At 37.5% G+C, this 24,236-nt stretch overlaps 1 protein-coding gene across 11 annotated transcripts in view; it reads left to right on the top strand.

Moving 5' to 3' along the window:
- The window catches only part of CHD7 (chromodomain helicase DNA binding protein 7), a 133,463-nt gene that overhangs the window by 98,847 nt on the left and 10,380 nt on the right, over positions 1–24,236 (top strand). For all 11 annotated transcript variants that reach the window (XM_041412998.1, XM_041413009.1, XM_041413008.1 and 8 more), the window contains 18 exons: positions 3,611–3,787; positions 5,130–5,273; positions 7,489–7,744; positions 12,226–12,436; positions 12,914–13,109; positions 13,336–13,503; positions 14,162–14,341; positions 14,559–14,669; positions 14,765–14,970; positions 15,871–16,070; positions 16,662–16,821; positions 19,911–20,000; positions 20,584–20,687; positions 22,065–22,194; positions 22,473–22,545; positions 22,765–22,819; positions 23,532–23,760; positions 23,929–24,137. In XM_041412998.1, the coding sequence (XP_041268932.1) occupies positions 3,611–3,787; positions 5,130–5,273; positions 7,489–7,744; positions 12,226–12,436; positions 12,914–13,109; positions 13,336–13,503; positions 14,162–14,341; positions 14,559–14,669; positions 14,765–14,970; positions 15,871–16,070; positions 16,662–16,821; positions 19,911–20,000; positions 20,584–20,687; positions 22,065–22,194; positions 22,473–22,545; positions 22,765–22,819; positions 23,532–23,760; positions 23,929–24,137 (2,899 nt within the window). The remainder of the gene's footprint in view (positions 1–3,610; positions 3,788–5,129; positions 5,274–7,488; positions 7,745–12,225; positions 12,437–12,913; positions 13,110–13,335; positions 13,504–14,161; positions 14,342–14,558; positions 14,670–14,764; positions 14,971–15,870; positions 16,071–16,661; positions 16,822–19,910; positions 20,001–20,583; positions 20,688–22,064; positions 22,195–22,472; positions 22,546–22,764; positions 22,820–23,531; positions 23,761–23,928; positions 24,138–24,236) is intronic.

The raw sequence follows: 24,236 nt of genomic DNA on the forward strand, positions 1-24,236 counted from the left end.
GTATTACTTAATAAATTGGATCCAATCTAGCAATACTCAGAATAGCTAAATACAGGACTGTCTGTGGACAAGGAATGAAGATGATTCTTACCATAGGGAGGTCTCAAGCTCTGGGAAGGCTGTAAGACAAAGGCAGATCCTTTTTTGTCATGGCACACAAACAGCTAAATGTGAGTTCATACTGTGACACACTGGTTAAAAGGGCTAGTGTAGTGAAAGTGTGTGGGAGGAAACAAATCTTTAATATAAAGATGAGAAATGCTACAGCATTCTTCTCTTTATCAGTGATGTGATGAGTCGTCCAGTTCTGCTTAGTTCTTACTCCATGTCCTCAAAATGTGTTGAAAAACCAGAGTCTTAGAGCAAAGCTATGAGAGAGATTGCAAGATAGAAAATATGCTTTTACAGGTAAAAAACTGATTAAAAACTGTTTTGAAGATGATGACTATGACACGACTTGACATGCCATTAGGGCAAACAGAAATACAACTGTGTATTTAAATATAGTAGAGAAAAACATAGTAATTTATATTAGTTAGAAGTTACAGCTGTGTGGTCTAGAAAATGACAGTTTTATCAGCAATTTTTCAAAGAAACTTTCAAATGAAAATCATATTAGTGTTTGTTGAAGATTTATTTGAGTAACAGTTGTTTCACTGAGGTCTACTGGCCCAGAGAAGTTGTGTATGTCCCAGTCCACAGCAGGTGTGCTGGAACTAGATGATCTAGGTCGCAATTCAGGCCATTCTATTAATCTCTAATATTCTTTATGATAATTCTCACATTTAGCTTCTTACCTAGACGCGTAATACACAAATGAAGTGAGATTTAAATCAGTTTTTCTGATTTTAAAATAATTTCTTAGCAGAGATTGATATTTTATATTATTTAAAAATTTGAGTTTTTACAAATACTGTTTCTGCTGAACTGTTTCTTGTGTTAAAAATCATATTTGTTTGCTATTTGAGTGGTGCTTGTTCTCAGCATGTTCTTCCCCTTAGCAGTTACTTAGCATGAAGCCTGAAGGAATGTCATCTGAAAAATCCCACTTACCGTGCAGATTCTTAGTTATTTTGGCAATGTTGTTTCATTGATCTAAAGGTAACTAAAAGGATTTACAGCAAGATGCAGCAGAAAGTTTTGTTCCCCAATTGCCGTATTCTTAACTCAATTTTTGCCATGAGCGTGGCAGTCATTTTACCCCATAACGAGTAATGACAAAGCACTCATGGCACAGAAAAATTAATGATTTTCTGCTGGCTTTGCTCCCTGAACTGTCTTAAGAGTTGATTTAGACAATTATGGCATTTAGGAATAAAGGAGAAATGAAGAGAACTCGTCCTTTTGGTGGCAGCTAGCTTAGATGTGTCAGAAAATCACCTTCTGTGTTCCATTCTTTGTAAGAGTGTCAGCTGTGTAACACATGGTAGAAACCAAATTACAGGGAAAAAGTCTCTTCATGTTCTGAGAAAAAGAGTCCCCATGTAGTGTTCACTCTGGCATTCTCCGAAGTACCATCACTGGGAATAGGATGGGATACAAAAAGGGAGTGAAAGAAGACATGATTTAGCAGCATTATTTGTAGTTCCCTTGCCAACACATCAACCCAGACGTCAGGCATCCTTGGCTTTTTAGGTCTTAATATGAAAAGAGATTTCTCGATCTGAGCTGTTTCTCAAAAAGACAATTGTGCATTGAAAAAGTGTGAGTGACTTTTGAAGGGCAATAGCAACAGAGAACATGCATGCGTAAGAGACACCTACACCATCTGCAGTGGTGTGATTTTTCAGAGTCAGCCCCAGTTACCTGAGTCAAGTTGTTGTGAAATGCTAAAGAGTAGTCAATAATAAAACAAGTTTCTGCAGCGGTGTGACTTCAACAGTAAGGACGTGGTGTTATCAGAGACATTCTGCTGTGAGGTTCGCATAGAGAAGCCTGTTCTGGTGTTCTTGAGCAATATAACTGAAAAGTCTTCCTAGAGGCCCTTCCCTGGCTGGAATATCAAACAAACCATGTGCTTTTTCTGTATTGTCCCACCTCTGAGAAGGAGTTCCTCTTTAAGATTACAAAACCTATATGTGCCAAATACAGCTAATGACGGAGGCTTGGAAAAAAGCTGACTTGGTTTGTGGTGGAAATTTACTTGGCTCATGAAAAGGTTACAACATTTCAGTTTGCTGGCTCTCAAAGCTGCCCACTTCGTGTATCTTCATCTGCTGTTTGTTAAGTAACAGCTTTTTTTTTGCCCCTAACAAGATAAATATTTCTGGACTATGCCACAAGAAAGCATTGTTGACCAGGTCGTTACTCTCTCTGAAATGTTCTTGATTTGAATAGGCAGATTTAATGCTGAGTTCAGGATATCAGGTTTTCAATCATTTCATTGAGTCAGTAGCCAGTTCTGAACCCCACGGTTTGGAGAGGATTATATGCAGGTCACTTGTAAAAGGATTCAGTCTTGCACAGGTCTAAGGGAAGAAGTGGTCACCTTACTGTAAAATATGTGTTTCTTTTGAAATGTATTCAATATACAACCCATGACAGAGTCCTTTGAAAACGTGGAATAGCTTTGAACTTGTGTAATGCTCATCCTTACAGAGACAGTTTTTCTGCACAGACCCAGTGACACTGGAGGTACCAAACTACATTTTTCTTTGAACAACATTGGGAAGAAGCATAGCGTAATGTCAGAAAGATGCTCATTTCATGCTCCTGAATAAAGTTTATTCAGTTTTTTTTGGTTTTTTTTAAACAGTCTTTGTATCAGTGCTGAAAATAAGTCTGAACTAATGAACCAGTGAATATTCTGTCAGACATCAAGTTAATTGTCCTGTTGAACTTTGCTTAACACAGACTTACAAAAGTATTATGGAATTGTATGCAGACATACACATTCTCCATTTAATAGTTCAGATATTTGCTTCTGCTAAAGCTGTTCATTAGAGTTGTTGTGGATTCCCCATCCCTGGAAGTGTTCAAGGCCAGATGGAACAGAGCTTTGAGCAACCTGGTCTAGTGGAAGGCATCCCTGCTCATGGCAGGGGTGTTGGAACTAGATGGTTTTCAAGTTCCCTTCTAATCCAAGCCATTCTATGAACTGTAGGTGTTTTGAATCCCGAGTGTCTACTGGGGGGAAAAAATGATAACAGTCAGCACAACATTCTCTTTTTTGAATGTCATAAAAAGGAAACCTTAATGCACTTTTGCTGTATTTGGATTGTTCAGGAGGACCTTCATGTACCTTCAATTCAAGTAAAAAGAAAATTCTCTTGATGAAGTCTGAAAACCTTATTTCAGTATTGCAGAAATATATTAATGCCTCAAGGCATTAGTATAATCCATATGAATTACGGCTGAATACTTGTATAACTTCTTGGTAATCAATGTGCAGTGATTCTGTGGGCCTATTTACAGGATTAAAAACAGCTATCATGAGGCCAGTAGCAAGCTTACAGAATTGTATTTCCCCATTTAGTCAGGAGCAATGACTTAATTTACTTTAAATGTCTTGTCCATTGTACTGTTTTGTATTTTTAAAAAATTGAAGGTGAAACAAAGTGCTTCCTTTCTTTGCCAGGGAGTTTACTTTTAACATTTGCTGTTCTTTTAGGGTCGTGTGATAAAGGGGTCCTACAAGTTCCACGCCATTATCACAACATTTGAAATGATCTTGACTGACTGCCCAGAGCTGCGTAACATTCCATGGCGTTGTGTGGTCATTGATGAGGCCCACAGGCTGAAAAACAGGAACTGTAAGCTTTTGGAAGGACTCAAGATGATGGATCTGGTCAGTGTGAATCTCTCTTATCTTTGAGTCTTCTGTGGTTTTATTACTTCTGATTTATGGTTTAATCAAAAAGTAAAATGAAAGGGTTTTTTCTCAAGTAAATCATCAGGTGTTAAGAAGAATAAGAGAATGCAGATGAGAAAGTATAAAATACCTGGAAGCATATGCATACCGTCAGTTTTGGAGTGCTGATATTTAATAAGATTTTTTATTCATTTAGGTGTAGAATAATGTGGATTCTCCTAAGACATAAATTTATTCTTTCCTTTCTCTCCCTTCATGTGACTTAATCCATAGCCACTTCTTCACATAGACATTTATTTAATGTGGTCAGGTGGCCCAGTTTGGCCCTGAGAGTTAAACTGCTCTGCATTAATATCAGCTCTAATGTTAATTTGTTGTTTGGCCATAAGGATGTTCTTTTATATTGACTAAGGAAGGGCAAGTGAGTTGGTTTCTGATGCTTACATAAATATGTATTATGTGTACAAAATAGGTGCATTAAACTCACAGAGAAAAATAAGATAATGTGAAGATATTTACGACTTAAAAGACACAATAATTACTTCATTTGGGGCAGAATATTCTTTTAAAATCTGAGAACAATGCAGTCATGCTAAGCTAATATCCTATAGCAAAATAGGATAATTTGGTTTTTAAAAATGCTGTGTACCTTTTGTTTTTCTTACTGTGGTTGCTGTTAGAGGTTAGCAGAGCTTATAGTCTTACAGACTACAGATAAAGATATGGCACTTTTCCCATTAGTTCTTGTTACATTGCTAAATTTATGTCTGGCTCTGGGCTAGTTGCTGAACCTGTCTGGACTCCTTCTCCAAAGCATTATGCTACTTTTGTCTATGCTACTCATGCTCTTTAGCATGTAAAAGGTAGAAGGTAAAACTCTGCTTCAGGTTTCCTTGTTAGATCCTGTGTTGTTCTCCAGGCCTAAGGAGATCAGTGCACTGAGGTCAATTCGAGGTGTGGTAAATAAATGAATTTCTACTGGAAATGATGTGATAGCTTCAACTGTTACTTTGCCATCTAAAGTTCATTGTACTTGTGAGAGGGATGGGGACATTGTGGACTGGTAAAATCTGTTCTCGTATCTTGGAGGACTTTGGAAGCTGCTTAAGTAGTGAAGTGTTTTTCTGGGCTGTCACTGAAGGAACACCAGAATACCAGTTAGAAATGTCCTGAGAAGAGTTTTATGTAAGTAGCTGGGGCAAGAGAGAGGAAGCAAAGGTGAGACAGACATATGGTGACAAGGGGAAGGCATTTTATGTATTGTTCCATTAGAAATTTAAGTGATGGATTCCTAGACAACTGTTTCTTAACCTTTCAGGAACATAAAGTGCTGCTTACTGGAACCCCTTTGCAAAATACAGTAGAAGAGCTGTTTAGCTTGCTTCACTTCTTGGAACCAGGTCGCTTTCCATCAGAAACCACATTCATGCAAGAATTTGGGGATCTTAAAACTGAAGAGCAGGTAAAGTTATGTTGCACACTTACTTTTCTATTTAGATATCGTGAATTTGTCCATTTTATTGTATCTGAACTTCATGATTTGCTTTTTAAAATAATACCTATTTTCTTCCTGGAATACCATCATGGGTTTATCCCTTTTACTTTATCTTTGTTTATTTTCATTCAGTTGAGGGTTTTTTGCTTTTGGCCAAAAGTAATTCTGCATTTTCACTGTTCTGGGTTTTTTTGGGTGCTTTGTCCATTGGTTTTGCAGATACAGGAAGACATTCCCTTTATTAAAACGTAGTGTTTAAAAATAGAGGTGGGGTGTCTTGTAATGGTTTCTGGATGAAAATACTTCTATGACAATTAACTTGTCCGTTGACATTCTTCCTTAAGCATCAGAGTGAAGGGACTCTCCCTGTAACTTCTGTGGAATTAACATCTGAGAGTTTTCTCAGTGACTTAAGTGCAAACAGGAACATACTAGAAACTCAGTTTAACAAGAAGTAACCTAATGGAGGGAGGTTTTTTCTTACTCAGAAATAGATTTCTCGAGCTGTCCAAGAAAAGAAATGCATAAATCAATACAAAATGAAGGATCCTACGTGCAACATGTTTTATATCTCAAATGTAAAATGTTTCTTTGTATGTATCAAAATGTTTTAAAAGGCCAAACCACCTTAATATTAGGAGTTAAGTGAAGCATGGCATCTTAATTTGGCCCTTTGCTTCCTGTGGTTATAACTGCATGTATTTTTGTATGTAACTTTGCTGGCTCTGTCTGAAAATTCAATTTTTGATATCTTTCAACTTTTGACCACTTGAATTTGCTGACTTTCTTTGAGAACAACTCTTTCACACATCATAGTCTAAATTACAAAATAGCTCTTCTTCTAGCCCTTGGCCTTCTGGCAAAATAGCAAAATAGGATATGTTTCCATAGGTTGTTCATGCTATTACATGTCAGTCAGAATGGACACTGACCTGGCTGAAAATGAGCCAGCTCTGATGCCGAAGCCGTGTAGTGCTGTTGATCAAGTGTTTGAACTGGAGCTAATATGTCCTAACTCTCAATGTAGCTTTTGTATGGCCAACTCAAAATGACTGGAAGCTTTTGAATCCATACGTGGAACTATTACTAAAATAATGTCATTGGCTATCAGAATTAGATTGGTTCAACAAGTTCAGGAGAACTTCTTTATCTGTTGACACTCAGATGTTTGGACTTGGGTTTGTCTTTTAGGTGTTGGGACAGGTTATGTGTTAATGGCTTGGGGTTTCCTCTCCATTCCTTGCAGTCATATTCCATATATTTTCTCAATTGTTCGTCTCTCCATGCTAATTACCTTTTTTGTTCTGAAGTTGCTTTATTACTAAGGGAATTACGTAAATTCAGGAGAAAGTGTCTTTTGTTCATATTTCTGCTGTGCAGCTCTGCATCAGGAGATGATGACCAATTTCAGGGTGAATTATTAGCTCTTCAGCACTGAGATGGTTTGTACTTTGAAGCATGGCCTAAAACAACCTAAATGCCAGGTGTTTTGGATTTTTTTTAATATGGAATACATTTGAGCTTTTTGTGTAAGAGACTTTACAAAAACTTAAACTTAGCCTTTTTTTTTTTAGGAAAACTGACATTTTCTTCTTTGCCCATCCCACCCTTTAGTATATGTCTTAATGAATATTCCACAAAACCCGGGGACACTAAAAATTATCAGTGTCATAAGTGGTAGCAGAAATACAGTGTTTTTGGTTTTAGACCTGGTCTAAATAGTTTTTTACTTCAGTGGATGTCAAAACTAGGGAAATAAGAAAATAATTAGAAGCAGGTACTTAAAGTGGGAAAATAGCATTAAACACTGATTAGTAATTAGAAGTGAACTGCAAAAGTTATCTTGAAAGTGTCAGATTTGCTAATTTAACAAAGGGTTACTCTGCATGATTTGTGTGCATTACTGTCTATGTCTAGAAGGATAGTTCTGAGTGAGATCTATTTAATAAGACATCAATAAACAGAAGGGCTACACACCAAAAATAGTCTTTAGAAATGTGTGTGTCACTGAGTTAACAAGAAGAACTTGCTGCTGAGTCACTGAGGAAAGATTTTTTATAATTCTCTCTACTTTGCATATGAGGTAGAAAACAAGGTTTTTAGAATTAAGGAAATTGAAAAATGAATGTTTGATTTCTAGCAGTTTTTATTTCAGTTATTTTATTAAACATCTGTTTTCCAGGTGCAAAAACTGCAAGCTATTTTGAAGCCAATGATGCTGAGACGTCTCAAGGAGGATGTGGAAAAGAACCTGGCCCCCAAAGAGGAAACCATCATTGAAGTTGAGCTGACAAATATTCAGAAGAAATACTATCGTGCTATTCTTGAAAAGAATTTCACATTTCTTTCCAAGGGTGGAGGTCAGGCAAATGTACCTAATCTTTTAAACACTATGATGGAACTAAGAAAATGCTGCAATCATCCATACCTTATTAATGGTAGGCTGCCTACTTTTCTCCTCATTTGAAAAATGGTTATAAAAATGTTCCCTAAGTATAAATTCTATTTTAGTGTGTCTTTTTATTTATTCATTTATTTTAAGTAGGAAAGTGAGGTAATGTTTTAGATTGTCATAGGTATGGATATCTGGTAGCCAGGACAGCGCTGCTGTTGCAGCTGCTTTTTTCTGTGCTGCTTTTTTCCAAGGCTTCCTGACAGACTTAGCCCTGAGTTAATGTTGGTGTTATAAAGTTTTCCTTTCTATTATTTGTGGCAAACAAGGCTTCAGTCATCGTGCAGGTTGTTGGATGCTGGCATGAATATGGCATGTTTTTTTCTTCACTTATACTTTCTTGCTGTCAAACATCATAAGGCAGTAACTTAAAATTTCTGAATGAAAGTTGCAGAGTAAGAAATGGTGATCAAGCCTCCTTTTATGACTAACTATTGTCAGTTACTTTTCTTAATTTGACTAGTAAGAGAAGGATTATGATGAATGTCATATTAGCCTTCAGTGACTTTTTCTGTGTGGTGTCATTGGTTTTAGATCAGGATTATCTTTGGCAAGTAGTATGGAATCATAAAATATCTTAAGTTGAAAGGGAGCCATAGGGATTATTGAGTCCAACTCTCTGCTCCTCACAGAACTACCTAAAACTAAATCATATCACATAAGGGCCAGATGGTCCTTGAACTCTACTTGTGGTGCCATGACCACTTCCCTGGGGAGACTGTTCCAGTGACCAACCCTGTGATGAACCAGCCAGCTCTGTCTGAAGTATGCTAAACTTGTATGTGCTGGTCAGTTCTTCCCTTTGAGGATGTAACACAAGCCTCCATACAGGGTTGCATTCTACTGGTTTCTTGTTTCCCAGCTCCTGTTTCTTACTAGATATGATTTATGGTTGGTTTATGCTGTTTATAGGCTTCATGATGAAAGACTGTTTTGTTCCAGAGCCATATGTGTTTTCAGGTTTTTTATTGTATGACTTCCATATTGCAGTACTTAAGCTTTTTTTCCTCGACAATTTTTGTTTAAATGGGGGGGGGGGGAAATGCTTAAACTGATTAATGAAATTTCATCTAATTACATTTCATGCACAAGTAATTATTCCAAATACATAACATAGGCTTACTGCAAAGGACTTCACCTCGCCCATGCTGGTGGCTGTTCAGTTTCTAAACTCATATGACCATGTAGTCAGTAGATTTGTGGTTCTGGTGAAGGGTTTGTTGGGTTTTTTTACTTGAGTTTTTGGCTTAAGTTAATCCATTGTATAAATGAGTTTATCAGAATAGTTTCGGCTGTTCAGGTTATGGGTGTCTGAATTGATGCTTTTTGGTTTTCAGCTAGTTTTTAACCTTGCTATTATTTTTCCTTATTTCATGTTTGTGGAAAGAAAAAAAATGAATGTTTTGCTGCTACTTTGTTTTGTCAAATAGAGTTTATGAGCAGTGATTACAGTGTTGCCTACAGCAGTGATTTTTTTTCTTCAGAAGTCTTGTATCATTTAATATAATTAAGAGACTGATACAGTTCAGGTGTTAATTTAGAAAAACTCAAACATTTTTGGATTACTGTATCTTAATCTTTATAAAGGGAGGTGGGTTTGTCTCTTGAATGCATTTGCCTTTATCAAACATTTCTGTGATGTTTGGAACCTTGGGACTTGCTTGGTATCATTCAGCAACATGACAGGTAGGTTGAGCCTTCAGATTTGAGGGGAAAAAGAAATCCTGGTATTTTAGTGTGGAGGTGGAACTAAACAAATACAACCTTTGTAGTTCTAGGACAGAAAATACTCCTACATGCTGTAGTCATTTGAGCCCAAGGTTTTATTTTGCTGATTGATATTTAACAACTTTGTAGTTAGTGTAATGGCACAAGTTTATTTTATTTCTGCTCAGAGTTTTTGCAGTGAGAGTACTTGTGGTTGCATAGTATTCTCCTCATGAATGATTTCTTGAATAACAAGTTCTGTTTTCTAAGCGTAACTGCTTTATAAAAGTGTCTCTGAGTCCTCGTTTTCTTTCCAGTTTGTGGGGTTTGTGAGCAAGCATTTGTATTTGAATGTGTTTTGTATTGTGTAAGAGTTGCAAGCAAGTCTTGTATATAACTTCAGTTGAGGCTATATGATGGAAGTAGTATGGTAGGAGTTGAATGTAAAGTGGGGTTTTTGTTTCTTTCTTGATTGATAGATGTGTTCTGCTGAGACTCAGAGTAGGCTTCTAGAGGTAGTTACAGCATGTTGGGTATTCTCCACCCAACTTGGGTAAAGCATTGGCTGTCATTTTTCTTAGGGCTGGATTCCTTGTTTTCTCCATAGCAACCATTCTCAAGTATTTATACGTTGTTCCTCTCTCTATCTCCAAGAACCAGAAGTGGGGAATGCCTCTATACTTACACATCTTAGTGCTGACCACAAGAAAGGCTCCTTACTCTGTTTGTTGTGCCCTCTTGAGCCCTGGAAGTCTCTCCTAATGAAGAGTGGAAGTGGAGGTTTCCCTGGTTGACCAACCACACATTCAAATACCTTCCTTTCATCCCCTGCTAAATATCAGCTAGAATAGGAAGTAATTTTACAGACCTGCAAGTACTGCATCAATTAACTTTTGGGTTACAGGCTGCTCAAAAGACATGATGTAATTGCAATTGAAGTAGGAATCTAAAAAAAAGGAAGATGGTCTTCTACAGGATTTAGCTAGGACAGAGTTATTGAAAGAACAGTTTTTTGGAGTTATCTGTAGTGGATTTGGGTCTTGCTGAGACCAAGCTCTGATACTGCAAATTCACCACTCAATGGACCACATTGTGGGTTTGTTGTGGTGTGGTTTGCTTTTACAGATATGCTGTTCTTGCATATTAGGTTGCTTCACAGTAGTGAAACGTAAATCTGGATATCGCAGTTGAGTCAGAAATAATTGCTGTAACCTGGAAAGATGACTGAAATTACTGTAGAGGAACTGCTTGACAGCCTGCTGTATCCTGGGATTGCCAAAGTTCAGTACAGAATTGGAGATTTACTGCCCAAAATTCTGCCTGTTTTACAAAGATGGGTGATGATATGATTGAAGGGACCTTTGAGTGTCTGCTTACACTCATTTCATTTGGGCTTACTTTTCTTACGTGCAAACCATTAGGATGATTCAGGGAGTCCGAGTCAGGAAAATCCAGGGACGTAAAATTATCTTGAAACGCGGTCGCATCTTGAGTCCGTGGGGTTCTGTAGAAGCGAGCACTGCGAGCGCACGGAGCAGCACGGGGCTGTCAGGCAGCCTGCCCCGGGTGGGATCTGCTTCGGGCACCGCGTACGGCAGGCACTGAACCAGCCGTCGCACAGGGAGGGCGCGTTTCCGTGTTTGTTTACAGGCATCTCCTTAGAGCTGGGATTTGAGAGAGGGATGCTCAGCAGAAGCCTGGCAGTAAGCTGTTTTTCCCCCTCCCCCCAACCCTTCCATCTTGCCTTGTGCTACTCAAAAGCAGTATTGAAGCTGAATATTAGACAAACTAGAAATATTTTAAAAACTACATTTTGTTGCAAAAAAAAAAAAAAAAAAAAAGCAGAGGGGAAAAAAATATGGCTCAAAAATAGGCTTCTTTGGAAGTAAAATAAGCTTAGAACAAAGATTCCTAACATTTTACATGCCAAGGTTGGCAATCAGATAGTTCTTGGAATTACCCATTTTGTAGAAGTGATATAAAAATGGAATAAAAGCATAGGAGAGGCTGAAGAGGAAGCTTGAACTTGGTCTTCCAATAGTAAATAGAACAAGAAAATAGTTGCTGCTGTGCATATCATTCATAGGCAAAGCAAGTGGCAAGAGAGAACTTTTGACTAATGCTGGAAAGAATAAATATGTTGGATAGCTTCATCAAACTGAACAAAAAAAATACATTCAGTGAGAGAAAACTAAATAGAAGGTAAAATAATAATTTCATAGCTGCTTCTCCATGTTTTTTGTTTGGATTTTTATTTTAAAATTAATAATGAAAGGAGCAGGTTCAGGTCAGGTGGCTGTTTAAGGCTAATTTTAGAAGCAGATATTAAATATGACTTGTGTCCCTTGTATTTTCCTGTAAAAACAAGACATTGTTTTCTTTCACATTACATTTTTAAAAGGAAAAAAAATCCATTTTATCAGTTGAAATATGTTTAATTTTTTCATCTTTTTTCATATTTTTTTCATTGAATTGTGTGTGTCAAGAGTTCTATGAATTTATTTATGAAAGAGTTTAGTGTTGCTTAAAAGAGGAAAAAAATTAATTCTCAGAGTTATTTTTTATTTACTCTGTATTTGTGTATATGTTTGCTTCAAATTTAAGCTTAATATTTTTTATAAATGTTTATTTTTTTTATAAATGTTTGTTCACATAGTGCTTAAAACATTCCTGCGGTTTCTATAGGGTATTGAAGGCAAGCTCATTGTTTATTAATAAAACCCTTTGCAGTGTTCATGTATTGCTGTCCAATCTTTGCAGGTGCTGAAGAGAAAATTTTGGAAGAGTTTAAAGAAACACACAATGCCGACTCTCCAGATTTTCAGCTCCAGGCAATGATCCAGGCTGCTGGCAAGCTCGTACTGATTGACAAGCTGCTGCCAAAACTGAAGGCTGGTGGCCACAGGGTGCTTATCTTTTCCCAGATGGTGCGCTGCTTGGACATACTGGAAGACTACCTCATTCAAAGACGGTGAGAGCAACAATATAATACAATTATAAATAAACTGTGCCTTCCTCAGTAACCACTGCATTTAACCTGTGAGTAATCCATATAGAAAGGGAAGAAATTAAAACAGTGTTTTCTATAGTGATTTGACTAAGGGAAAGACCAAACCTGGAGGTTGCAAGTACTGAACCTTTTCTTTTGAGGAAATACAAAATGACCTCATATGGAGAGCTTTAAACCTCTCAGTTAAATGTTTTGGTGGCTCTAGAGTTCTTTCGTTCTGGCCTAAATTTTTATCCAATTGCTTGGAGTGAAAGTCTGTTCTTTACCAAAGAGAGAGACAAAGTAGTATGTCTTTTCTGATGAAGTTAGTCTCTTAGTTTGTTGTAGTTCTTCGAACCCCATAGAGCGTATTTGTCTGTGTCGTTTTTAATTACATATTCTTTTAAAGAAGCAGAGCCATTGCAGTAAAGCAATCCCTATAATGCATCTCTTTTTCAGGTACCCATACGAACGAATTGATGGTCGAGTGAGAGGCAACTTGCGTCAGGCAGCTATTGACAGGTTTTCAAGACCTGATTCTGATAGGTTTGTTTTCCTGCTGTGTACAAGGGCAGGAGGTTTGGGCATTAATCTTACTGCTGCTGATACCTGCATCATTTTTGATTCAGACTGGAATCCCCAAAATGACCTCCAGGTAATATTACAAGGGATGATTTTGAAATGGAACATTTTTCTTTGCTTTTTTACCGTGAAATTTTATTTACCTAACAAGAGAAATTATCTGTTGTTGCTCTCTTGAAATCATAAACAATATTATTTATATTGAAAAAAAAATAAACTTTTAAAGTAGGTTCTCTTTGGTTATTTAAAATTCTTTTTTATTCAGTTATGTAACTGAATATCTGCCTTTGTTTCTTCAGGCTCAAGCACGATGTCACAGAATAGGGCAGAGCAAATCAGTGAAAATTTACAGGTTGATAACAAGGAATTCTTACGAAAGGGAAATGTTTGACAAAGCTAGCCTGAAGCTGGGCCTTGATAAGGCTGTGCTACAATCTATGAGTGGAAGAGAAAATGCCACAAATGGGGTAAGGAATAGTTTTTTTAAGGTGCATTATCAACAAATGCTATGAGCATGTTACGCTTTGCTTGCCTGTTTGTGTTCTAGCTGGAGAACAGTGGTTTTCAGATGGAGTGTGGCTGATAGTTTAGTCGGGTTAAATAAGGGCATTGGCTGCATGAACTAGCTCAGCCTATCTAATGGCTCACTTATTTCCAAAAGGGGGCAAGTGGAGTCATGTTCCTTCAATCCTGATCCATTTTCATCATTCCACCCTTTACATTATGTCGATCCTGGCACTTTATGGAGTTCTTCTAGTTAGCTTTTACTGGTGTAGCCTTTTTGCTTTGAGACTAACTTTGCTTTAGGTTTTTTGTCAGGTTAGTAAGTTAAATCTGCTCCCAGGAGGAGTTTAGCAGTCATCAAAGCCAAAGGGATTCGGTGACAATGAATTATTAAATCGTTTAAACCACTCACATAACTTCACCCTGAGAACTTCGTTGTTTGTATTCTTCTTTAAAAGGTGATTTCAGCATGAATGTTTAATTGACCACCACTACGTTATTGAAGAGTTTCTGTTCTTAAAATTCCAAATACGAGGATGATCCATCTGATTGTGCTGTCAGATGAGCACATTGGCTGGTGTCAAAAAAACCCAAAATCATAACCACTCTTATGTGTTACAGGTGCAACAGCTGTCTAAAAAAGAAATAGAAGATCTTCTTCGAAAGGGGGCATATGGTGCTCTGATGGATGAGGAAGATGAAGGGTCTAAGTTTTGTGAAGAGGATATCGATCAGATTCTCTTAAGGCGAACACACACAATTACTATTGAATCTGAAGGAAAAGGCTCAACATTTGCAAAGGTATGCATTGACATTCAGAGGAAAATGAATAAAATGTGACCAGAATAGGTGGAAGTATATTAAATTGCCTTCTGTGTCAATTTAATTTTTTAGTGTATTTGTCTTTCTTTCTTTCTTGATACTACTTCTTCCTAAGAATTATATTTGCTAGTGAAAAACAGGTATTCTTGATAGCATACAGTTAAGAAATCAGTCCATGTGTTTTTACTTTTACTAGGCTAGTTTTGTTGCATCTGGGAACAGGACAGATATTTCTTTGGATGATCCTAATTTCTGGCAAAAGTGGGCAAAGAAAGCTGAGCTGGATATTGATGCTCTAAATGGAAGGGTAAGCTTTGAGACTCTTTCTAGTACAATTAAATTTAAGATTTCCTCCACCCTTCCTCCCCCTCCTAAATTTATACATTTTCCCTATAATTTTAGAACAACCTAGTTATTGATACACCAAGAGTAAGGAAGCAAACCAGACTCTACAGTGCAGTCAAAGAGGATGAGCTGATGGAGTTTTCAGACCTGGAAAGCGATTCTGAGGAAAAGCCTAGCACAAAGCCCCGTAGGCCTCAGGACAAATCACAAGGTTATGCAAGAAGTGAATGTTTCAGGGTGGAGAAGAACTTGTTGGTTTATGGGTAAGATATGCAAATAGAATACTTGTGGCTAACGATCTGAAAATAACTTATATATAGGAAATAACTCATCCTTCTCTTGGACACATTCACATACTATCATACTGTATAATGCTTATACATGCCAGTCAGATTTGGTTTTGGTTCCTATATATATAAATTGCACTTATATGTGTTAGTTAGTTTAAAGTATCTGAGTGTGTCACAGATGGCTATGAGCTCACTGGTAAGATAAGTGGTTTTGTGATGATAGAATATTTGTTTCTGGTTTCTCAGTGTAAAGAATTCTTGAGTTAATGAGTTTTAACCTCTCTTTTATAAGTGTTGAAGAGAGTAATAGTGTATTTGTAAAGAACAAAGTGGTTTTGAAATCAACAGTCAATCTAGACTTTGTCACCACTTAAATTCAGATACTTGATATTTTCCCCATTGAGTGTGCTAATTTGAATTTTATCTCTTTTCAAGCAGGTAGCTATATTTGACTTCTAACATGGTGGCCTTCAGAATGACTGTCTTTATTTTAGAAATTAGTGTACAACAGTTGCTAGTAATAGGTTTCTGGTTCGAAATAGGAACTGTTCCTCAAATCCCATGATTGTAGGAATTGGTTGAGTTTCCTATTTGTAGCTTACTGGGACCTTTAGAGTTAAACATATGTACTTTATTAATTTGAGTAGTTCAATTGCAGCTTTACGAGCAGTGAACTTATTGCCTGTTCTGTAAAATAAACATTCGCAACTCTTTGGTGCTGGAAGTCGGATTCCCTGACATAACCTGCAAATGCAAAATGCATTAGCACTAACACAGGAGGTCCCAAGTTGCTTGATACCAGGAGTTAAATTGAAAGTCACAAATTAAAATACCAGTACCCTGGCTGTTGTATTGAACATATTTTTCTTATAGCTGGGGTCGGTGGACTGACATCCTCTCACATGGGCGCTATAAACGTCAGCTAACAGAGCAAGATGTGGAAACCATCTGCCGGACTATCCTGGTGTATTGTCTTAATCATTACAAAGGGGATGAAAATATCAAAAGTTTCATCTGGGATCTGATCACTCCAACTGCAGATGGGCAAACTCGAGCTTTGGTTAATCATTCCGGTATGTCTACCACAATCAAATAATGATGCTGGTAAATAGGAAAGAATTGCTTCGGTCGTGCTATGTATTTGGTTTAAACTATAGCCATTCTGACATGTCGTAGGATCTTGTCAGATTTTATGAGTAAGGTGGGCTTTGACTTGGTCTGTACTTAAAGGGGAAGTCTCCCTCAGACACTTTATAGAATGCAGTGCTCTTTCCTTTAAATTGGTTTTAAACAAATATTCCAGCATTATTTTTTGCTGGCACCTACTGCTGGATTTAATCCCTTTTAAATTGCCATTAATCAGAAAGCTGGTTTCCTTATGGCCATTTAGATTCATGAGAGTTTTTACAAGAAATATTTATATAACACCATTTTCTGGCTAGCACTCTGAATTTTTGAAATCTTCACACCTAAATTTGCATGAAAGTTTTGGTTGATTTTGTTACTTGCAATTTTCCGTACTGAGTTATGTTGCTGTTCAGTTTTTGGTGGTTGTGTTGCCCTTAAAGTAATGAATACTTAGCTTTAAATGTATGTTCGTAATGTTGTTTGGGGTGAGAGTTTTTCTATTCCGATTGTGTAAGAAATATTGGGGGGTTTTCTAGGTCTGTCTGCACCAGTGCCCAGAGGGAGGAAAGGGAAGAAAGTAAAAGCCCAGAGTTCACAGCCAATGCTGCAAGATGCTGATTGGCTCACAACCTGTAATCCAGATGTATTATTTCAAGAAGACAGCTATAGGAAACATCTTAAACATCACTGTAATAAGTAAGTACTAATAAATGTTTCATTTAGAAGTTTGGGATTTTTTTTTAACTACATGCTTTTGAGAGGTCCACAGCTTCGTTTGGATAGATTTGATAGAACACAGGGACATTTAATAGGATGTAAAGGCTATTATTACTTTTTAGTTTGGGGATAATCATCTTAACAGATACCTGGATACTTCTGTAAGCTCTTTGTGACAGATGAGCACAGTTCTGAAGAAAATTGTTCTCTACTTTTTAAATAAGAATGGAATCAGATAAGGTTATTTTTACCATAGAAAGTAAAGACTATAGTCCTACACTAAGTCTATTTCACTTGACAATTGGCTATCTTTAAACAAAAGCTGTTTGTTTCTTACCTTCTTGTGGAGTCCCTCAGGCTGGTATTTAAAGTTCTGTTCCACAGATGTTAAACTCATATATCCAGTTCTAAGTTTCAGGAGCTTCATGTAGTAGTTCACCTATATGTGGGTGAATCTTTTCTCTTCATTCCTTTTCTCCCTTCCTCTCCTGCTCTCCTCAGAGAATATTTATGTATATAATATATATAAATTATCTATATAAATAGGCTGTAATATAATATGTAATAAATATACAGAATATTTATTCTTTCTCCTTTGACATGAAATTTCTCACCAAACTCTTTTAACTGAATTGATTTGTCGTGATTTGATTTTTGAAATTCTAAGCGTGTTATTAAACCAAAAGCTTTTGGGGATAAAGGTCACTGTATATAATGTTTCATTGTTTCATGAATGTCTCTTAAGAGCCTTCCTTACATATTTGCTGGCTTCTGTTTTATAATGTCTTATTTTTGTGTCAGCTTTCTTTGATGCCATCTCAGTTTTGCTTACTATATTCCCCATATAGACACTGAACCTTGTCCCAAAAATACCTTGGTTTAGAGCTGGGGACGTGGTTGATTGCTTTTTGGGATTTTGGGATATTTGTTTTTGTTTTTAAATTTCTACTCTTCATTGTGTATATATATATATCATGCAGTTGTTATGCAGTGTTACCGAAAGGTCATCACTACTTTTGTGGTTTGAATATGTATTGGGTCTCATTAATGCTGTTCAGTGGAAAGATATTATTGATTTGAAAAGTACCTGTGGGCTGTCAATAGGGGGTGTGATGTGAAGGAGGAAAGGCATTTAAGGGGTTTATTAGCTCATTTCCAGATGCTAACCAAGCTTAATTCTTAGCTGATGACAACAGATACTCATAGAATTACGTTAGTGAGTGCACTTCCAAATAAACCTCTTTCTGATTTTTCTGAGCTGTTACTCAGGTCTGTTATTACATTTCACTTGCTCTTAAAGTAATAAAATTCTTTCCTGTGACATTGTTTTAATCTCTCAGGTAACATGTCTTCATTACTTGCTATATCAGTTTGCAGATCTGACTTAATTTTTTAAATACTGCTTCTTCAATAATACAATAGAACAATTACAAGGACTGGGAAGACTGGTAAATATGCAAGAATGTTTTCAGTTGCTATCTTTTTCCTTCACTTCCCAGATTCACCAGGACTAAATGAATTGTGCAAGCCACATGTTTTTAGCACAGGTAAAATCAAACAGAGGTGGAGCCAGTTAATAATCTGAGTAATTCCCTTCAAAAGGTACCAGTTGAAGTTGGCTTTTTAAGAATGGGTGTCCTTTCCTTAAGTACACTGTATGCTGGTTTAATGCATAGGACTCCTAGAAGGTGCAAAGAGCCTCTAGTTTTTGGTTTATCTTGAGTTTTATTTCGTGCTTCTCCTCTTTGGTTTGATGTAACAGCTGTTATTGCTTAATACTAAGATGATAGAGACCCTCAACAGCTTATTTATATAGCCACACAGGGAGCAGGGACACCTTACTGGTCCCAGTTACTGTGCATACAGAAAGAAGCATGTCTGACATGTTTTGAATTGCAGACATGACCTTCATTCACATCCCTGCTCTTCTGAGGTTTGATTGAATAACACGTGTGAAACCGGGTATTGCTCTAGTTGCATCTGATCTCTAACAAGGACCTCTCAAAACTGGTGGTGGTCTAAATTTTTCATGCAAGTGGGTGATCAGATTACTGCTTTCCTGGTCACCCTTGCTGTTCAGGAGCAGCAGTAATTCAACAGTTGCTGTGATGAATTTGGGTACAGTGAGAGGGCAGGTTGAGTAATCTCCATTTTCGGTGGTACTGGTTTTACTTCATGAACTAGGCAGCAGGGGGTGCCCTGAATTGTGTAAACATAGGAGAGCAGGATTATTTTCAGGTAGATACTTTTTCTACAGAAATGACCTCTTTTCTAGTCTCCTTGAAAAGCCAGTCTGGCATTCTCTCTCCTGCCAGCTTTGAGTGTGACCACAACACATGACAGCGCTTCTAAAAACAACTGCAGTGTTGCAGAGATGGGGAAAAATAAACTTGGCAATGAAGATTTTTCACTTCCTTGTAACAGTTAGGTTGTGTGTAGGTAAAATTTAATAGCAGTTTGAACTATAAAGAGTAAAAATAGTTAATATCTCCCAAGGGGAGTGGGGGATTATTTTTCCCCCCCATTCTCAGAAGCAAAAAGTTGTATAATCTGAAAAACCTGACATTCCATATTGAGGGTTTATTGTAAGGTAGTAAAACCAGATTTTATATCTCGTTTATTCGTACAACTTCTGATGTGCTTCCAAAAATGGTATTAAGGCAGCAGCTGAGGAAATTTTATGAGATAATGAAGCAGAACAGTTACTGAAAGCCATCTGCTCAGTTGTTTACAAACTTGCTTCAATACTTCAGAGGCAGTGGTAGAGTACGTGTCTAAACTTCACAAGCTGCACTAGGTAGAACTAAATGAAATGCGCCGGGGCCGGGCTGAGCTGGGTCCCTCTCTGTGCAGTGTAAGCAGTTGCCAGGCAGGCCTGTTGGAAGCCAGCAGAAAGCACCACACAGAGGTGATTATGTGCCACCATCTGTCACGCTTCAAGCCTACCATACAGCATGGCTAATCAGCCTTGGCAGGATGATGGATGAACAGCAGCAGCTGCCAAAAGCCACTGTTGGCAAACAGTCCTGAAGTTAAGAACTTTTTCCCCCCTCTGCCTTTCTCTCCAGGGTCCTGCTGCGTGTCCGCATGCTCTACTATCTACGACAAGAAGTTATAGGGGACCAAGCAGACAAGATCTTAGAGGGTGCTGACTCAAGGTTAGTGCAAGTGCAGGTTTATTTTTTGCTTTATGACTCTGGCTTTTGTAAAGTACACATACTATAATAATGCAGTGTTTAAAGGTGGTCACACTTTATCTCTTGTATGTCTGTTCTCAAGCAACCTTATTATTTTGTGAAGCGCAGCGGGTAATTTTCCTGGAGGAGGAAACGATGTGGGAAATGACAGAAGTGGATTTGCAGCTCTGCTAATATTGAGGGATTATTCTATCTCAATTTAAAAAATTAAAAAAATACTAAGACCTTAAATGAATAATATTTAGATAACCATTTGACTCCCAAAATAGCCTAACGGGGGGGGCGGGGGGGGGCAGCGGCGGTATTTGTGTTGTTTTTTTTGTTGATTAATTATTTTTTTGTTGTTTGTTTGTTTAATGATCCTAATTATTTTTAAGGGTATTTCAATTTCTGTATTGGATTTTTGGGGTGGTTTTTCAGCTCAAAATTTATATTTACAGAACAGCGTAAAACACTTGGAATTTTTTAGGATTGTTTGTTTTGGTTTTTTTTTAATCTTTGTCGAGTAAGACCTTTGCGAATGTGTATAATGCTGTCTTCACAGTGAAGTAGATGTATGGATACCTGAGCCATTCCATGCCGAAGTTCCTGCAGACTGGTGGGATAAGGAGGCAGATAAATCCCTTTTAATTGGAGTATTTAAACACGGTAAGTGGCGTCTCACTCTCAACAAAACTCAGTTGTAAAGCTTTCAGTGTGTAGGACTGTTCAGTCATAATATTAACAAGTATTGTTCCAAAGAACTGTTGGCTTGTATCTCCCTTTTTTCTTGCCTGCATTAAAAACCTAATATGAGCTGTAAATATCAGATGCTGTTTTTAAATGTTTGCAGAACATTTGAGAAGAAAACATTACTTTCTTGGCTGTAAATAAAACAAAGCCATATTTGTTTAAATAATAGCCAAATAGTAAGATAGATCTCCATAAACTTTGCTTCCAGCACTGCTTCACTTGCTAACTCTGCCAACCAGTGTCAAAGTGGACGGTGGGCTTAACCTCTGCTATTAATCTGTACAAGTGCCTCCTGGGCTTTGTTCCAAGCAATATTTCACAAATGTCAGTGTTGAGAACTCCCGGCTCCCTTGAGTGGGATGCAGCCTTGTTAACTTTGAAAGGCTGGGGATGCAGAGCTGGCATGATATATACAGTGAGCGATTCCTGATTATAATCCCAATTCTCTGGAGGTCGCAGAGGTATTCTCAGCAGCCCAGCCTGACTAAAGGGGAGAATGATGGCTTATAAAACCTTTCATGATTACAGTTTGGCTTGAGGCTCTACAGCAGTTAGGAGCAGTGTGTTGTAGTACAAATCCTAATTGAATTGTGCTGTTCTGCCTATGTACAGCAGCTCTGTGTTGTGGGCTCAGCTGAGGCAAGTCTAGTCTAAAAATCATTTTCCTGCAGTGCACTGTTGGGATCTGCCATTTTCCATCTAGTCAACTTGGGCAGTAAAAAAGCAAACAGCAGTTTGAAAACCATAGAGGGAACAGTGTCATCTTACTGACATGCATCATCCTAAACCTAATAAGACAGGTTCGTTGGCCTTACGTATAACCCATGTATGCAGCATTTTTGCAGCCTATATTGAGGGTTCCAGCAGGGCTGGAGCTATTGAAAATGTGTGTGTGTGTGTGTGTGTATGCGCTCCTGTTTGCCTCTGCATGTTCCCACTGGCGAGTATTGAATGTCAAGAACCACTATGAAAGTCATATAGGAAACTTAAGGAAGTTTTTCACTTGTGAAAGATTGTTACTTTACTTTGTAATGACATGAAATTTGATGCTTTCTTCACTGTCTTACATGTCTTAATGTTATTCATGGGAAAATGTTTCTGTGCTGTTGGAATTCACCAACATGAACAATTTTTTAATATCAATTAAATGTTTCTAGCATGGCGATAGTGCCTTTGTTTTATTTAATAATAAATGAATGAATCCAGAAAATTGTACTTCTACTGCCTAGACCTGTTCTATTCACAGCTAGTCATAGCTTTTAAAAAGGCATTTGTCTCCCACTCTGCACACAGGTTATGAGAAGTACAATTCTATGAGAGCTGATGCAGCACTGTGCTTTCTGGAACGGGTTGGCATGCCTGATGCAAAGGCCATAGCTGCTGAACAGAGAGGGACAGACATGTTAGCAGATGGTGGTGATGGGTAAGGAGGACATGAAAAAATTAATAAACTTTATCAGCATTGTATATGTTGGCATGGGTTCATATGTCATATTATACTTACATGTTGCCTGAGGATATGAAGTGATCGTATGATGTACAAAGTACATGGATTTGTTTACACAGTTGAGCATGAAATACAAATGTGTAACTTGGTACACCATACTCATGGCTTTTGTAGCTTTTTTGCTTTTGTCCAGAAAATCAGCCCCCTCTCAAAACCAGTATTTTTCTTGAAAATATTTTAAAAATATTTTATAGGGGTGAATTTGACAGAGAGGATGAAGATCCAGAATATAAGCCAACCAGAACTCCCTTCAAGGATGAAATTGATGTAAGAACTCCCAGTTTTCTGTAATTACAAATATATACAATTACAACTGATTCTCCATATTTATTTTAGTGTGTGTTTTTTTAAGTTTGAGAGCTACCGGATAAACACTCCTTACAAAGATTGTTTGCTGCTGTGTTTGAGAGATGACATATTTTTCTTCTCAAATAATGATATATTGTCAAGACTGAAAACTAAAATAACTTCTGTCTTCTCCCCAAGGAATTCGCAAACTCACCTCCAGAAGACAAAGAAGAGTCCATAGAATTACACCCAAGTAAGTCTATAGCAAAAAGTTAAAAAAGCAAAAAGGGATCGTTTAGGGAAAGGTGGACTGTTTATATTACCACATGATGGGATAGGAGATGTTTTGGGACAATACCACAGAAAGCTTTTTGCTGCCAAATCTCTTCATGCTTCACATTTTTCAAAACAATTACATACTGTCTTTGAATAATCCACATTATGGTTCTCTGGATTTCTAATTACATAGTAGAAACCATGATGATAAAGACCGGATGTTTCATAATGTAGCCGTTGATGGCTTTGCCGATATAATCTTGGAAGTTACAAATGCGTTGTTTCCTCAGTATGGAGGAAAATTGCCAAGTTTAAGTGAGAAAAATAAAGTGGGAAATGATAAGCATAGGTGTTTCCTCAGAGGCAGAGCGATCTTTTTAGTAATGTATTTAAAGATGCTTTGCATTAATTTAAATACTTACAGTGATCATAATATGTTTGCATTCATAATATCGAATCATAGTGCTTGGTGGTTATCTATAAATGCTTCACAAACATTTCTGAGTTCTTAGAGTTGGATGGTTTGATTCTATTTTCTCTTACCGATAGTTATCCTGTTTCTAATTCATTATGCACCAGTATTAGAGGCACATGTTCTTATCTGATAAAACAGGAACACAGTTATAGCCATAGAAACTTTGAAATGTTTGGTGTTGGTTTTGCAGTGCAAATACTTCTCTGTTCTCTAGGCAAGCACAATGAAAGCAATGCTGAGTTAGGGCAGCTCTACTGGCCCAACACTTCAACCCTGACTACCCGTCTGCGTCGCCTCATTACTGCCTATCAGCGCAGCTATAAAAGGCAACAAATGAGGCAAGAGGCACTAATGAAGACTGACCGCAGGAGACGACGGCCTCGAGAAGAAGTGAGGGCACTGGAGGCAGAAAGGGAAGCTATAATAACTGAGAAACGACAAAAGTGAGTTTCCCAGTGATAATCTTGCTTTAAATCTTATTTGAGCTTGTGTGTCACCCATACAGCTCTTTTGTTTTGAAAGAATAAACTAAGGGGGTTTTGGGGCTTCTAAACACGTTTGGAATCTTAACTATCCAGTGGCCTCACTTCTCTTGCTTCTTCCTTGACTAGATGGACAAGAAGAGAAGAAGCCGATTTTTATCGTGTGGTGTCTACTTTTGGAGTTATTTTTGATCCTGTAAAACATCAGTTTGAGTGGAATCAATTCAGAGCATTTGCCAGGCTTGACAAAAAGTCCGATGAAAGCTTGGAAAAGTATTTTAATGGCTTTGTGAATATGTGTAGACGAGTGTGCCGAATGCCAGTGAAACCAGATGATGGTAAGTTTTAACTGGAAGTCAGCATGAATATTGTGAGACCGTGAGACTGTTGAAACTTCATGCCCAGGTGTAATGATTTTGAAATGGATGTGCATTCAA

The sequence above is a fragment of the Onychostruthus taczanowskii genome, unplaced genomic scaffold (assembly GCF_017590055.1).
Source record: "Onychostruthus taczanowskii isolate IOZ18803 unplaced genomic scaffold, ASM1759005v1 scaffold4, whole genome shotgun sequence".
NCBI lineage: Eukaryota > Metazoa > Chordata > Aves > Passeriformes > Passeridae > Onychostruthus > Onychostruthus taczanowskii.